The sequence below is a fragment of the Wolffia australiana genome, chromosome 11 (genome assembly GCF_029677425.1).
Source record: "Wolffia australiana isolate 7733 chromosome 11, ASM2967742v1".
Taxonomy (NCBI): domain Eukaryota; kingdom Viridiplantae; phylum Streptophyta; class Magnoliopsida; order Alismatales; family Araceae; genus Wolffia; species Wolffia australiana.
Window position 1 is genome coordinate 584322 of NC_135845.1, and position 15679 is coordinate 600000.

General features: G+C 42.7%; 3 protein-coding genes across 5 annotated transcripts; 2 read left to right on the plus strand and 1 right to left on the minus strand.

The window, feature by feature from the left end:
• Positions 1-3346: 3346 nt before the first annotated feature.
• LOC144709458 (centromere protein O) lies at positions 3347-15456 on the minus strand. Its single transcript, XM_078583013.1, has 14 exons — positions 15119-15456; positions 14963-15010; positions 14738-14786; positions 14610-14658; positions 14399-14469; positions 13623-13681; positions 13259-13357; positions 12761-12818; positions 12171-12307; positions 12025-12081; positions 11762-11859; positions 10907-11100; positions 10667-10740; positions 3347-10533 (listed from the first exon to the last, which is right to left on the minus strand). The coding sequence occupies exons 1-13, from the start codon at positions 15200-15202 to the stop codon at positions 10670-10672; spliced, it is 1074 nt and encodes a 357-aa protein (XP_078439139.1). The 5' UTR covers positions 15203-15456; the 3' UTR covers positions 3347-10533; positions 10667-10669.
• Positions 3449-6803, plus strand: LOC144709459 (nifU-like protein 3, chloroplastic). The gene is made up of 3 exons (XM_078583015.1): positions 3449-3778; positions 3894-4183; positions 6540-6803. The coding sequence occupies exons 1-3, from the start codon at positions 3571-3573 to the stop codon at positions 6729-6731; spliced, it is 690 nt and encodes a 229-aa protein (XP_078439141.1). The 5' UTR covers positions 3449-3570; the 3' UTR covers positions 6732-6803.
• LOC144709457 (zinc finger BED domain-containing protein RICESLEEPER 1-like) lies at positions 7322-10627 on the plus strand. 3 transcript variants are annotated; one of them, XM_078583012.1, is made up of 4 exons: positions 7322-7583; positions 8406-10318; positions 10382-10408; positions 10500-10627. In XM_078583012.1, the coding sequence occupies exons 2-3, from the start codon at positions 8425-8427 to the stop codon at positions 10405-10407; spliced, it is 1920 nt and encodes a 639-aa protein (XP_078439138.1). In that variant the 5' UTR covers positions 7322-7583; positions 8406-8424; the 3' UTR covers position 10408; positions 10500-10627. The 3 variants fall into 3 exon arrangements, with proteins under 3 accessions (XP_078439138.1, XP_078439137.1, XP_078439136.1); XM_078583011.1 differs by having other exon boundaries at positions 7323-7583; positions 8419-10318; positions 10382-10627; XM_078583010.1 differs by having other exon boundaries at positions 7324-7583; positions 10382-10627.
• Positions 15457-15679: the final 223 nt, after the last annotated feature.

The following is a 15679-nucleotide window of genomic DNA, read 5'->3' on the forward strand; positions in this document are numbered from 1 at the left end:
GTTATAAAATATCGTCATCTGCCCCGTTGAGACGGAAATGGATGCCAACATCGAGGCGGATATCGGTATCAGATATCGGCGTTGTAGCAACCGATATCTGATATCCGGATCTCGAAAAAAATGGATCACGGAAAATGCCTTTCCGGTATCTGATACATCATAAGTCCCGATACCGGCATCCAGTACCGGTATCGAGACGGGCGAACACTAGTTATCCCCCAAGAAAATTGGGAGCTCAGCCACTTACACCACATGAGGGGTTTCTTGCATAGGGTGTCCATAGTATTTTATCACCATCAAATAAAGTTCTAGTCTTTGCAAGCGCGATGTATGATATATATCGGACGGATATTGAATATCCACCGGATACAGAATATAAGATATTGAAATATATATCAAAATTTGGTATCTGAATATCGGTTTAAAATAAAGCATCCATCATCCGATGAAAAAAAAAGAAGAGTAAAAAATAATATAAATAATTTCAAAGAAAAATGTATTGACATATTCATTGTGTGCTACCCATAATGCAATAAATATTGTCGAACAAGTCTCACTGGGTTTTAGTATACTAAGGGGCCAATTTCGGTCAGCCCAGATAAGTTATGAATTCTTACCATTTCAAACAGTTTTACTTAATTGAATTTTGATAAAATCCATTGACAAATATCAATTCTACTAAAACAGGGTATATATATGACTCATATAGCATAGTTACACATTTATATGTTTTTAGAAAAACAATAAATTATTTAAATTATATTTCTATTTAAATTATACATTTAAGACCCATCTTTGCATAATGGATACAAAATACCCAAGCTTTAGCACCTGGTACAACTGTTCCTAGTGCAACAACAACTACGGGATTAACTAGGGGGAGGTGACTTAGTAGCAGTAGGCAGAAAAGTTATTTTATTACATATTCCATTAGGTACCACACACTTTTTTGGTTCATCACATTCATGCATTTGTGATCATGTGACTGTATTGATACTACTAAAAGGCGTGCTATATGCTTGTAGCTCCCGTTTGATATGCAATAAAGCAAATATTGGTTTTTGTTTCCCTTGTGATAGTCCTAAAAGAGGGTGTACATGTCAAGTATCCACATGGGATCATGTTTTCTTAGGTCTGTTCTAGATGTGCGATTCAATTTCGATAGTCATTTTTCATTTCAGTTGGAAACATGCAATAGGATGTTTGGGGCACTATAAGTGATCAAGGGGTCATAACTCACATCAATGGAGGAATCTTTTCATAGTGTCCAATACCAAAAAAACATATAACCGACACAGATATCTGATTTTGTTATCCAACCAAGGAGACAAAGATGAATGCCGATATCATGACCAATGTTGTCATCCAACCATTGAGACGAAGATGGCAATCAATCTTGGGCTGGGGACGAGGGAACACCAGTAGGCTGACACAAGAATTCCCCAGAGGAAGCACTTGTGATTTATAGTGTACGGTCATGAATGGGACGGTTATTTCATCCATGGGCAAAAACATTGTCCCGTCTAGATGATCAGGCAAAAGACTGATGTAGAGTCTTATGCCGGTCTCACAAAGGGGCCGTTGTTTGTCATGAGATGAAAAAACTGTCCCATTTGGGGGCCTTGGACAGCAGATGATTTAAAGAGGACAAAATAATGGGAGTCGAGCAGGAGCTGAGAGGACGAGAGGGAAAACTGAGTGGGAGCTGAGCATTTTAAGGGGTACCCCTTTATTCCGTGATAGTTGTCCTGGAACAAATGGGACGAGAATGTCTGAGACGGGATGGTTTCCAGATTGACAGGACTGGGACAAAATTATTTGGGATGAGGGGGGACTATGGATGAGACCGTTAGGACAAACCTCTGAAAATTGGGACATGTGACAAGACAACCATCGTGCACTGTACTTGTAGAGTCAGATAATTTCCAGATTGACACGACTGGGACAAAATTATTTGGGATGAGGCAGACTATGGACAAGATGGTTATGACGAGCCTCTAAAAATCAGGATGTGTGACGAGATAACCATCGTGCACTGTACTTGACGAGTCAGATAATTTCCAGATTCACAGGACTGGGACACAATTTTTTGGGATGAGGCTGACTATGGACGAGACGGTTAGGACGAATGTCAAAAAACTGGGACGTGGGACAAGACAACAATCGTACACTGTACTTGCAGAGTCAGATAATTTCCAGATTGACAGGACTGGGACAAAATTATTTGGGATGAGGCGGGACTATGGACGAGACGGTTAGGACGAATGTCAAAAAACTGGGACGTGGGACAAGACAACAATCGTACACTGTACTTGCAGAGTCAGATAATTTCCAGATTGACAGGACTGGGACAAAATTATTTGGGATGAGGCGGGACTATGGACGAGTCGGTTAGGACGAACCTCTAAAAGTTGGGACGTGTGACGGGACAATCATAGTGCACTATACTTGTAGAGTCAGATAATTTCCAGATTGACAGGACTGGGACAAAATTATTTGGGATTAGGCGGGACTATGGACGAGACGGTTAGGTTGAACCTCTAAAAGTTGGGACGTGTGTGGCGGGACAATCATAGTGCACTATACTTGCTCAGTCAAATAATTTCCAGATTGACAGGACTGGAACAAAATTATTTGGGATGAGGTGGACTTTGGACGAGACGGTTAGGTTGAAGCTCTAAAAGTTAGGATGTGTGTGACATGACAATCATAGTGCAAAATACTTGCTGAGTCTACAGCTGGAGGACGAAAAGAATGATGCTTTTGAACGGATGGAACGGAACGGAACGGAACGGACTTCTGTTCTGTAATCCGTCCAACAAATTTTTTTTTGTCATTTTCGTCATGTTCACGATTCTGTCAATCGTCCGTTCTGTCAATCGTCCATTGAAGTAAAGGGAACGGAACAGACGTCCCAGTGATGAAACAGATGTCCTTGACCCCCCCCTCTTTCCCTCTTCATCTGTCGTCGCTCTCCCCCTCTTCGGCTGTCGCCTCTCTCACTCTCTCTGTCTCTCGCCCCTCTCCCCCTCTCCGTCTGTCGCCTCTCTCCCTCTCTCCGTCTCTCGCCTCTCTTCCTCTTCCAGTAAGTAATTACACAATCGACATACCAAATTGATACATTATACCGATATTAGATTACGAAAGCAACAATGGATTTGTATTTAAATGCACATTTGAATCGGTAAAAAATCAAACAAAATTTTAAGTTTTCTAATAAATACATTAAAAGAATCGTCATCACAAGCGTCATCACAGATGACGGATGATTAATGACGAATGACGGAAATCCAACCGTTCAGTCATCCGTACGTCGCAATTTAAACAATGACTAATGACGATGATGGATGACGAAATTTAAACGGACGGATGACGAAACGTCATCCGTCCTCCAGCTCTAGATGAGTCAGATAATTTCATGTGGCCCAGTATTCAGCCTGAGCTGGACATCGGACGACGTGGCCCATTCTCCACGACTCTATCCATCATCGTCTTCCTCGCGGAGATGAGAAATCCCATCGCCATGGCCGCCAAACCCTAGACCTTCAATGGCGGCGCCATAACTGAACGATGATGTCGTCTCATCAGCAAATCGGAGCTGGCCTTCGATTATCAGCGAATTCTCGAGCTCTGAAAACGCCAATGGCCGCGGCTACGAGCAGAATTCCTCTTCCTTCTTCCTCTCCATCCCCAAATTCCTCAATTTCTTCCTGGAGGCGCGCTCCGGAGATGCGCGAGATCGGTAATTTGGGGATCGGGCGCCGGTTCTTGCGTGGAGGTAGGTGGAATTGAGACCCAATTTGCCTCCGCCGTTTGCGAATGAGGTGTTTGTTGTTATTTCTGCGTCGAAATTAGGGTGTTTGCTGAAGATTTTGCTCGTTGGGCGGCTACAGCCTCGATCGTGCGAGTTCTTCCGCTGACGGAGGAGAACGTGGAGCTTGTTCTTGATGAAGTGCGGCCGAGTCTGATGGCGGACGGCGGAAACGTGGCGCTCCACGAGATCGACGGGCTCGTCGTGGTTTTGAAATTGCAAGGGGCTTGCGGATCGTGCCCGAGCTCGGCGATGACGCTGAAGATGGGGATCGAGACTCGTCTCAGAGATAAGATCCCCGAGATTTTGTCTGTCGAGCAGATTCTTGACACCGAAACCGGCCTCGAATTGAACGACGAGAACGTCGAGAAGGTCAGGAATTCCCCATTTTTATCTATCCATCTATCCATCTATCTATCTATCCATCCATCTGTCTATCTATCCATCCCTCTATCTGTCTATCTATCCATCCCTCCATCTGTCTATCTATCCATCCATCTATCTATCCATCTATCTATCCATCCATCCATCTGTCTATCTATCCATCCATCCATCTATCTATCTATCCATCTATCTAGCTGTTTGTCTGTCCATCCATCCATCCATCTGTCTATCTATCCATCCATCCATCTGTCTATCTATCCATCTATCTAGCTGTTTGTCTGTCCATCCATCCATCCATCTGTCTATCTATCCATCTATCTATCTATCAGTCTATCTGCCTTTCTTTCTGTCCATCTATCTATCCATCCATCTATCTATCTATCTGTCTATCTAGCTGTTTGTCTGTCCATCCACCCATCCATCTGTCTATCTATCCATCCATCCATCCATCCATCCATCCATCCATCCATCTATCTATCCATCCATCCATCTGTCTATCTATCCATCCATCTATCTATCCATCTATATATCTATCCATCTATGTATCCATTTATCTATCTTTTTTTTTGTTCTTGAATGCAAATTTCATAGAGAGAAAGAGAGATAAAAAACCCATATCAAAAAGTATGCAAGAGAAAGGACTAAAACCCGTATTTAAGAGTATGCAAGAGAACCATATATCTATTTATCTATCTATCCATCTATCTATCTATCCATCCATCTATCCATCTATCCATCTATCCATCTATCCATCTATCCATCCATCCATCTGTCTATCTATCCATGCATCTATCTATATATCCATCCATCCATCTATCTATCTATCAGTCTATCTAGCTATCTTTCTGTCTATCGATCTATATCTATCTATCCATCGATATAAATATATCCATCTTACTATTCCCTCTCTAGTTATACATGTCTTTCTCTTACTGCCCGTCTATATTCATCTCTATATCCCTCTTTTCCCCTCGCCCTTTTTTCCTCTTTCTCTTACTACTTTCTCTCCGTCGATTTATCTATCTCTCTTACCTTGTTCCTATCTGCTCGACCATCCATATCCATCTATTTATCCCTCTTTTCTACTCGACGTTAGATCTTTTTCTCTGACTGCTCTCTTCTTGGATTTGTTTATCTATCTTTCTTATCTTCCCTCTTTTTGGTTGCCCATCTATGCCCATCTCTTTCTCTCTTTTCTAGTCGTCCTTTCTATCTCCTTTCTCTTTCTACTCTCTCTCTCTCTCACTCTCTCTCTCTTCCTGTCTGGTTGCCCATCCATCTCCTATACTTTCCACTTTTCTAGTTGCCCTTTCTCTCTTTCTCTGAGTTCTCTCTCTCTTCCTCCATCTCTATATCCTTCTTTTCCACTTTCCCTTTCCGTGTCTTTCTCTTTCTACTCTCCCTCTCTCTCTAAAACTCTCCATTCACCTGAAAAAGTCTCTCTAAACCCCACATCTCTCTCTAGAATCCATCTCTCTAAACTCTCCATTTCATGCTTCGCCAGCTCATTTCAAACCATGCCACCATTACATCCCCATCGATTTGTTTTGAAAACTAGTCTCCTCTCTACAGCTCCATCTACCTATCCATATACATTTGCTTATGTCGATCCATCTCGATCTCTTAACATCTTGCGCATCGTTTAGATGAATGGGGTAGCGAGATAAAGCAGAGATCCACTAATGATACATTCCTTGTTTTCAGAACTCATCTTCTCTCCTTACATTTACATGCATCGATCCATCGATCAGTTTAATTGATTGGATCTCTCTCTCTCTCCAACTATCTCTAGACCCATGCTGGGTCTAGAGAGAGAAAGACAGAGATTTAGCCGCATGGGCTCTCCATCTTTCTCGCTTCTTATTCATTCATACATTTACTGTCCCACCTCTCCTCTTTAACCTCTTCCGAGTGGATCTCTCTCTCTTCATCTGTCTTCATACCCATGCCATGGAGTAAGAGAGAGATCATGTGTGCATGGACCATTCGTTTTGAGAACACATCTGCTCCATCTCTAGCACTGCATATTCATACACACATTAACCCATCCACCCCTCTCTCTGAACATCTTTCAGAGTGGATATACATATATAACTCTCTGTCTCTATCTCTCTACCGACATCTTGGCACAAGTGGTATACAGAGAAAGATATATATATATATATATATATATTAATATACATTGGGAACTTGCCAAGAGAACTCATCATCTCTCCATCTCTCTCGACATTCTCTCTCTCAACTGCTTCTAGAGAGAGAGAGGGTCTCTAGACCCATGACTATCTCTAGATCCATGTGACTTCTAGAGAGAGATATTCAGAATGAACGTGCATGGCCCATGCAGGTGCTGGCGGAGATAAGACCTTACCTTGTGGGAACAGGAGGCGGGGAGCTTGTGCTCCTCCAGATCAATGGCGCCGTCGTCAACGTCCGGCTCAGCGGCCCCGCCGCCGGCGTAATGACCGTACGCGTGGCACTCACCCAGAAGCTCAGGGAGAAGATCCCCTCCATCTCAGCCGTCCAACTCACCGAATAGTTTTCCCCCATTCAAGAATTCTTTTATTTTATCAAAATTATAAATCCTGCAAAAACCCCTTTTTATCGAAAAGTCAACGCTCCATGTCTATCTACCCACGCGAGAGTCAACTCTAGGTGGACCACCGGATCGAGATCGAGGTTTGTGATCTGATCAGCTCTTGATGGACTGTCATGTGTGTGGACGAGTGGGGTCTGTGTGTAATTTGGGAAATGTGTGCAGACTTTATCTAACACTAAACTTTTCTACCTGCGTAAAATTTTGGATTCCGGGACGAGATGGTTCAAGACGAGACGGTTCAGGGACGAGACAGTTTAGGACGGCCCAAAAAAAATGGGATGCAGGACGAGGACGAAAGCCAGCCCGAACCTGTTTTACACCAATTTTCAAGATGATGGCGGCTACCGTTTAAGATGGTCAATTTTCTGACCAATTTTCTGGCTACAGCTAACTCAATTTTGCAGGATTTAGAATTTTGATAAAATAAAAGAATTCATGAATCTAAGTCAGGAATTAAGAGTCTTAAGTCAGAAAATTGGTGACTGTTGTGGGGCCGGGGGGAGGTTAGCGGGCCGCGGGCCCGGTCGGGATGGGCCGGCTGGTCCGGGTCGACGGTTGGATCGGGCCGGGTCGACAGCTGGTTTAACATATAAATAAAGATTTGAACGAGCGAGGATAATTTAAAATTTTCCAGGAGAGGAGTCGGCTTCTTGGGAAACAAACCCTAGCCCGCGGCTCCACCGGCCCGCGGGCCCGCCGCTCAGCCCGGCCCCTCGTCGCCGGCGAAATCTCGCGGCCGGCGATTCAAATCGGCAACCCGCGCTTGTTTCTTCCCCGAATTTCGATCTTTCGGTATGGTTTTGTCAGCACAGTCCTCTTTTTTTTCCTTTTTTTTTTGGTTCTCCTCGATCGGTTGTGCAGATTGGTTTATCCGGAGGGAATTAGCCTTCATTTTTCCGAATTTATTTGGTATTTTGCGAATTTTTCGTTCGCCGATTGATCTCCAGAGGTGGTTGGGGACTCTTGCGGGATTTTCCTTTCCTGTTAGTTTTTTTTGTTGAAGTCGATAAGATCCTGCTTGGAATTTTGGGGACGATATCATCTGGCTTTCCAGAATTTGAATCGGTTCTGTAGTAATTGTTTGAATGAATCAGAAGTTTTGTAGAACTTTGATCATGCACTGATCGGTTCCCCCGGGCATTGTCGGCGACGACGCCGTTGCGGAATTTTCCACCGTCACTTTTCTGTTGAACTCGCCGGAATAATCTCGACTTTTCCCGAATTCAATCGGTTCTTCAGCAAGATTAATCAACTGTTAAAATTCTGTGTGATATATTCCTCCGTTGATCTGTCTCCTGGAAAAAAGGCATGGATGTCAGATTTCTCCGTTCTCCTTATTTTCTGGATGAACTCGCGGATATCATCCTACTTTTTTGAATTTCGATCGGTTCTTCAGCAATCATTGAATCAAACTCCCAAATTTTTTGTAAAATCTGTTCCTGCTCGGGGACAAAAGGTCATCAAGGGTGGATTTATCCTCTCTCCTTTTTTCTGTAGACCAAGCTAGAGATCCATAGATAAACTCATTCCACTTTCCCCAATTCCAGTCGAATTCCCCACAACCAATTCAAATCAGATTAAAAATTTCCCCTGATTGACTCTTTGAACCTCAAGATCAATCTCTCAGGTGACCATGGACATTATCCCCGCCGACGGATTCAACAAAGCCGAGAGAAACACTCCTCAGAAGGCAAAGCCCATGAGGAAGCTCAAATCCCCACACTGGCAGCACTTCACCATCAAAACTCTAGAAGATGGATCTCTCAGAGCCTTCTGCAAGTACTGCAACAAGTCCCTCACCTGCGGCCCGAAGGCCGGCACGAGCCACATCGCCCGGCACGCCAAGAACTGCCGCAAGCTCCTCTCCCCCTCCAGCCCGTGCCACGTGTCGTCCCGGCCCACGAAGAACAGGGAGAAGCTCCAGTGGAAGAGGAAGACCCAGAAGCCAGTACTTGGCTTCTGCAGCTCTTCACTAGACCAGAATCTCTCTCGGATGGAATTGGCTAAGTTGCTCATCGTTCATGATCTGCCATTGAAGCTGGTAGAGCAAGAGGAGTTTAAGAGGTTTGTCAAGAGCTTGAACCCAGAGTTTGGGACTTTCCAGAGAGAAGCCATTGTTGGGGACTGCAAGAGCATGTTTGAATTGGGAAAGACAGAGCTGAAGCAAACTTTGAGATCATGTGATGAGGTGAGCCTGGCCTTGAAGATCTCTGTTTCAGAGCAAGATCTCAGCTTTCTCTGCATCACTGCTCATTACATCGACGAGAGCTGGAGGATGAACAGGAAGGTGATAGGCTTCTCCATGATCAAGAACCCGCCCGAGGGGCCCACCATACTGGCCATCATCATCAGGTGCTTGGAAAAATGGGGGATTGAAGGGAAGATCTTCAGCGTGACTTGCGACGACGGGCCTTTGAATTCGGCCGCCTTTAAGAGCACCCTCCATCGGCCACGCTGCTGCGGGCACATACTGAAGGAGATTGCCGAGGGCGGGCTGAGAACTCTGGCTGATGCCGTTGGTGCGGTCCGGGAGAGCGTCAAGTACATTAGAAGTGCCTCCTCTAGAGAGCAAGTGTTTGACCAGGTGTTGACCCAAATCAGCCTGCTCAAGAAGAAAAACCTCGCCTTGGACGTGCCCACCCAATGGGCCTCCACTTTCCTGATGCTTGACTCCGCCGTGTACTATAAACGGGCCTTTTTGGTTCTGGGCCAGTGGGATGCAGGCTACACCATTTTGCCCTCTTCAGAACAGTGGAAGAAGGCTGAATTCCTCTGCAGGCTGCTCAAGATCTGCCACAACGCCGCCAACGTTCTCTCTGCCGCCAAGTCCCCCACATCGAACCTCTGCCTCCATGAGATCTGCGCCGTCCACAATTTCCTCCGCCAGGACGTTGACTTCAAGGAGTCAACTGTCAATGACATGGTCCAGGCTTTACGGTCAAAATTTGATCTATACTGGGGGGAGAGCACGCTGCTGTATGCGATCGGCACCGTGCTCGATCCCCGGTTCAAGATGCTCTTCCTCGAGTACGCCTTTGAGCAGATCTATGGCCGGGATTGTGCGCCGTATGTGGAGGAGGTGGCCCGGACCTTGGACGCCGCCTTCTTTGACCACAAGGAGCGGTCAATGAGGGCTGAGGCAGGGGGACGAGGGCAGGAAGGGAAAAAGGATGAAGATGGTGGCTGTGAGGACGACGATGGCATGGAGGAGACCGAGGTCTTCATTGGGTATAATCAGTTCCTGAGCCAGCAGATCTTGAAGGAGGTGAAGTCGGACCTCGACCGGTATCTCAGCGAGAGTGTCGTACCGCTGAACCAGAAGAGCTTTGACGTGCTGAGATGGTGGAGCGATAATTCTCTTGTTTACCCAGTCCTATCGAAGATGGCCCGAGCCTACTTGTCAATCCCAGCAGTGGCAACAGCGGTGGAGGTGCCCCGGCCTGATCAAATCGGTGAAAGCTCGGCCTCTGACATTGTCGAGACTCTCGTATGCTTACAGGACTGGCTCCGAGACGACTATGCTGATGGTTAGTTGTCCCATTTGACTCTGGTATTTTGGAATTGGATGTTAACCTGTGGTTTTGATGCAGGGACCGAGGATCCTACGCCGTGCTAATGTAAATTATGTTTTTCAGTATGATGCAAGTGAGAGTTAACCTTTGAGGGTTTGTGAGGAATCCATGGGGTTGACTTTTGCTCCGTGTGCAGGTCTAGAACTGGCATTGGCTTATGGTAGGTTTGCCTGTAGATAAATGGGAGTGGAGACTTGTAACTGCAGTGAATTCACGAAATTCCAAGGGCAGGGCCCGTAAATAATTCAACAATTTTTTTGCTTCTCTCTCTCTCTCTCCCTTTTTCTCTCTCTTTGTTCTTACACTTTAAGTTGCTGAAGGAAGAGTGAGGCACAAAGGTTCTGCCTGGAGCAGGTCAAGGATGATCTCTGCAAAAGCTGGGGAATAAGCAGAAAAAAGTAACATGAGAAATTGTAGAATACAGAAAGATAGAGATAGAGATATAGGTTAGAGTCATAGATAGATATGGATGGAGATGTAAGATATAATGAGGATAAGGATAGATAGAGAGATAGAGATGGAGATAGAGAAAGAGTGACAAACCTTCGGGTAGGCTTGTCAGTCTAAGAGCTTCCTCTGCGGAGTGGAGCCGGGTGGGGCCGGGCCGCATGGGAGAGGCTGCGTCGTCCTTGCCTGCTGCCAGGGGGACTCTGGAGTTAACTGGCCACGTCAACACCCTGATCTTGCTTGGCATGGAAGAATTGAGGTCTCCATATCTGAGGCTGAAGGTCACTCTGCTGCGACACAGATGAGAAATGAAAATTCTGATCTCCCAAAAGGGTTTTTTGAGAGAGTTCTTGAATTCCATGGGTTTTATCAGAGGGAGAAAAAGAGGCTAAAGATCTTTCTTCTACAACCCGGATGACAAATGAAAGTTCTGGTTTTCAGAATCTTTAATATAGTGTGGGCAATTCTTTTAATCCAAGGTAGCAAAGTTTTAGAAGTCATAATATTCTATATAATATATATAAAAGAAATAAGAAAGAAAACTTGGCTTAATGAAGATTTAAAGTAAAGATGCGAGTTTACGAGCGGGCGCAAAGCGAGAAACCCAAGCAATCAATTCATAAACCCAAGCCATCCATTTGAAAGTGTTTGTCGTGGGGCTCTCATTTTTTATATAAACATGAGTTGTCAAGTTTAAGTTAAAATATCATCTTACTAAGTGAATAGATCTTGAAAAAGGTAATTACGAATTACTATTGCTATAAATAAAACTTCTTTGTGACCTTTTTTTAATAATGATAAACAAGTTGAGAGAACCGAGTCGATCCCTAGAGCAACCCACTGGTCCTAGAACCAGAAAAATGGCTAAAAACTTAAGACACTCAACTTGAAAAAGAAAGACTAGATATATATATATATACATATATAGAGCAAGAGAGAGAGAGAGATTACCAGATGGGATTCTCCACCACAAATTCTATCAAATCACACGAAAGGCTGCAAAATAGTTCCTTGATTTGATTCCCATACAACTCCTTTAAGACTCGAACCTGGAGGAGAGTAGAAAGAAAAGGAAAGAATAAGGTTCTGGTAAAATAAGCAGAATCTAATTCATATATATTCCTATCTTAGAGAGAGAGAGAGAGAGAGAGAGAGAGAGAGAGAGAGAGAGAGAGAGAGAGAGAGAGAGAATGAGAGAGAAGGTATGAAGAAACCTGCTCCCTTCGGTCAACATAGGTTTGCAGGATGTCTCCAATGTAATCAATAAATTTCTGGAAATTGAGGAACAAATTTCAGGAAAGAATCAGAGGAGAGAAACTAGAAGGCAGACAGACTAACACAATATTGAGGGGATTCTTACGATAGCATTGGATGATAGATAATCATTTTCCACTTCTCTCACCGGAAGGAAGAATGGAATTGTGTGTTCTGCGACCGTCATTTTTTCCAGAAATGACTTGCTTTCAAGAACACAATGATATATTTCACAGGGTTCTCCTGCGAAAACATGTCGGCAGACGTTACAACCAGAAATTATATCAATAAATCTCCGAGTCTGAGATGCCACGAAGGCTAATAAGAATTAGTCCGTTAGACCTAAAAGAGCATCTGATTTTCCAGAAGTATGCAAAATCACTAGGCTTTTTCCGATAAATAATTTGCTTAATCGACATAACTTCGCATCTCAAAATAGATAAAGTACAAAAGACTACGTCTCTCCTCTTTAATTTATAAGAGAAGTTTCTAAAAAGATGCAAACGCAGCCTCATAAATTCGAAAATTGAGAATTCAGTGAGAAGAATTTTTTTAAAAAGAATCATTGAGAAGAATTAAATTGAAAGTAAGAAATTGATATGCTGACGATTACTAATTATAAAAGCTTGTCGACATCAGACAGGAATATTTCTGTCAGTTGTCTCATAAACTCAGAACTCATTGAATTAAGCTTACCAGCAAAAGACGTCTCATACTGAATCCCAATCCTTGCACCCTCCAGACAACAAATCACCTGCTCAGAGGGCAGACGAGTAGTATGAATAAAGATTTATGAATTTGAGTTCATTAAAGTGCTGCATTAAATTTCATTTTTTGGCAGTAGATGACTATCATGAATAGGCATTCAATCATAAAGCTTCAAAATTATTGTTTCAACAATAAATACATATGCTAAATATAAATATAATAACCATAGAATATTTCTTCAAAAAAAAAACCATAAAATACTTGTATGGTTGAGGCAGAGTGGGGAAGACAGCTTCAACGGGTGGCATCATTCACGAAATGTTTGATGCTGATTTAGAGGGACATGAATCGTAGGGGACCAGGTTGGTCCTCCTTGTAACTTTTGTTTTTATATCTATGGTATCAAGTTGATCATTGATTTCGGCTTATCGTCTTTTTTCTCTCAAGAAAAAATTTGCATGATAATAATAGATGGAAATTTTTTACCTTGTTCCCAGTTCTATAAGTGATCTTTCCAAGGAAATGAGGGTCTGGAGGTATACTTTCTTGGCTGGGCATGGCTTTCCTGTCAGCTTCCATGTGAACCTGGTCTTAGGAAAATGCACCATTCAGTGGCAATCATGGACAGCAAAAGCCAAGCAGTCCGTAACGACTAACTTCGAGAGGATTTAAGGGAAATAAAATAAATGAGAAAAAAATATCAAAAATATCAGATATGAAAACATATTATATCAACGAGAATAAACAAAAAATGAGAGAAAATGGTGTACATATTAACAAAAGGCAACATATCATTCAATGTTTAAAATTGAGTCAAAAGATTCGTGAGAGAAAAATCAAATAAGTGTACCCTTTCACGGATTGTGGCAAGAAGCCCATCATTCCACTGCTCCCCCTCGAGAAATATTTCTGCCAACAAAATATTTCTTACTGTACGAATTATTGCTATTTTTCAGTAAAATATCAGAAATCGGCATCTAGTAATGAAATTGAAGCTAGACAGTCACAGGATGAGTAAACATGATCAATGTTTATTTATAGAGCCACAAAAGGATTTCAAAAAATCAGTTCCATAAATTAATAATTATAACAGAAGTAGTATTAGCTGGGATCATATTATATCAATGAACATGATCTCCTCAAAAAAAATCAATGATCAAAAGCACCTAGAATATTGAGAAGGCAATTCATGGACTAAAAAAACCAGCATGACAAGTACGACTATGATTATCACACCAATCACGAGGACAAGTAGAAATTAAAACATAATCCTAAAATAAATCCACTCGCTTAAGAGTATCAAAATTTTAATTATATGAAATAAAACACTTCAGCAATTCAAGGTCCCTTGGGGCAACAGAAGCTCCTGATCTTCTCCCAGCTTCGTGAGAAAATATAGAAATTTGGAAGATATAAAATCTTATGATGTTGTTGGACATAATTTTGTAAACTCCGGGTGTATCATATTTTTGTCATACCCAGAAAATATGAGATGACAGCTTTTTAGATTGGGAAAAAACAGTCAAATTAGGCTTTGAAAGAATGCCGATGTTCACGACTCTGACAGAATAAAATGGAATTGGAAGAACATAATGAAATGCTCAGAAGAAAGCTGAGAGGAAAAACCTTCTGTCTGAGAAGCTCGGGCTAATTCAAATTCCTTTTGCAGACGATCAAATGTCATCTTGTCTGTGTCCCTAGAACAATTGAGAGAATTCTTCGAGTCACAGTCAAATATTTTATCCCCATAAGATTATACTTTACCAAAAGACCAAACCAAGAAAACAAGATTGTTTTACAAGCCATTTAGAACAAGTTTCCTAGGAAAAATCATTACCTTGAAAGCCGTTCTTTTAAATCTTCGTGTTTTTTAAGCACAATCGACACTGCAAAACGAACAAAAACGAAATCGTTCAATCGGCAGAAAAGGATGGGCGAAGTGAACAAGAACGTCGTATTTTTTACATCTTGCTCGAGTTGTCTCCAGCCGAGTGTCATCGTCTTGCATAAAACTCTGAAAGGCAAAAATCAATCATCACCAGATTTTTGCTTACATTTTTTTCTTAATAATAAGGATTCCAGGCATCGGGTCTCTTTAAACAAAATTATGATTTTGAACTCATAAGAATCTCACGGAACCAAGAAAAATCCATTGAAATGAGTGAAAAAAGAGGCGACAAGCTTTCTTACCACATCTCCCGCAAAAGAACGAGATCTTCCTCTGTACTGTTCCAATTGCTAGACAATAGGCAAAAGAAGACGTTAGTAGACGAATACTATATCGAACGAGAAGAAGAACCGAAAAAAACATATAATTTATGATATGCACAAAGAGGACGTATCAACCTTGTACATGATATCACCGGGAACCGAGCGCTTCCTTCCAGTGCTGCTTTTCTTCCGCGAGTACTCATCTAGATCGCTGTCCATTGATCGAAAACTGAATTACAAGCAACTAGCCGATCCAGCGGGTAAAAAAGAGCGGTTGAACTGAACGGCGCGCGAGGAATCGGAGGATGACGAACAGCGAATTGTAGAATTTCACCACGCGGTGGAGATCGATTACGATCACCTCCGTCAGACCAAGAATCGATTACGATTACGAATTGACTCGACTGTCGATCCAGAGTGGAGTAGTTATCGATGAAACTCCCGCTTCTCCGCTCGTCCAAGAATTAAAATCAAATGGAATGAGATTAAAACATCTAAGGTAGGGAAGGTCGTGCGGTGCAGTGCGAAAATTCGCACCTGAGTGTGCGAATTTTCGAACGCACAAAATGGCCTGTGCGGTGTGCCGTGCACTTTTATGCGGAAAAGCGCACCGCGCACTAAATCGCACATTGCGCAGTATTTTTTCAGAATTTTTTAATTGTTTAAAATTGTAGTATTTTAACTTAATTTTTAAAC

Coding starts and splice junctions, on each gene's coding strand:
- LOC144709459 (XM_078583015.1), top strand. CDS start 3,571: ATGATGTCGTCTCATCAGCAAATCGGAGCTGGCCTTCGATTATCAGCG. Junction 3,779..3,893: donor GCGCCGGTTCTTGCGTGGAG/GTAGGTGGAATT, acceptor GGGCGGCTACAG/CCTCGATCGTGCGAGTTCTT. Junction 4,184..6,539: donor ACGACGAGAACGTCGAGAAG/GTCAGGAATTCC, acceptor TGGCCCATGCAG/GTGCTGGCGGAGATAAGACC.
- LOC144709457 (XM_078583012.1), top strand. CDS start 8,425: ATGGACATTATCCCCGCCGACGGATTCAACAAAGCCGAGAGAAACACT. Junction 10,319..10,381: donor CCGAGACGACTATGCTGATG/GTTAGTTGTCCC, acceptor GTTTTGATGCAG/GGACCGAGGATCCTACGCCG.
- LOC144709458 (XM_078583013.1), bottom strand. CDS start 15,202: ATGGACAGCGATCTAGATGAGTACTCGCGGAAGAAAAGCAGCACTGGA. Junction 14,659..14,737: donor GGAGACAACTCGAGCAAGAT/GTAAAAAATACG, acceptor TTCGTTTTGCAG/TGTCGATTGTGCTTAAAAAA. Junction 12,308..12,760: donor GTATGAGACGTCTTTTGCTG/GTAAGCTTAATT, acceptor ATGTTTTCGCAG/GAGAACCCTGTGAAATATAT.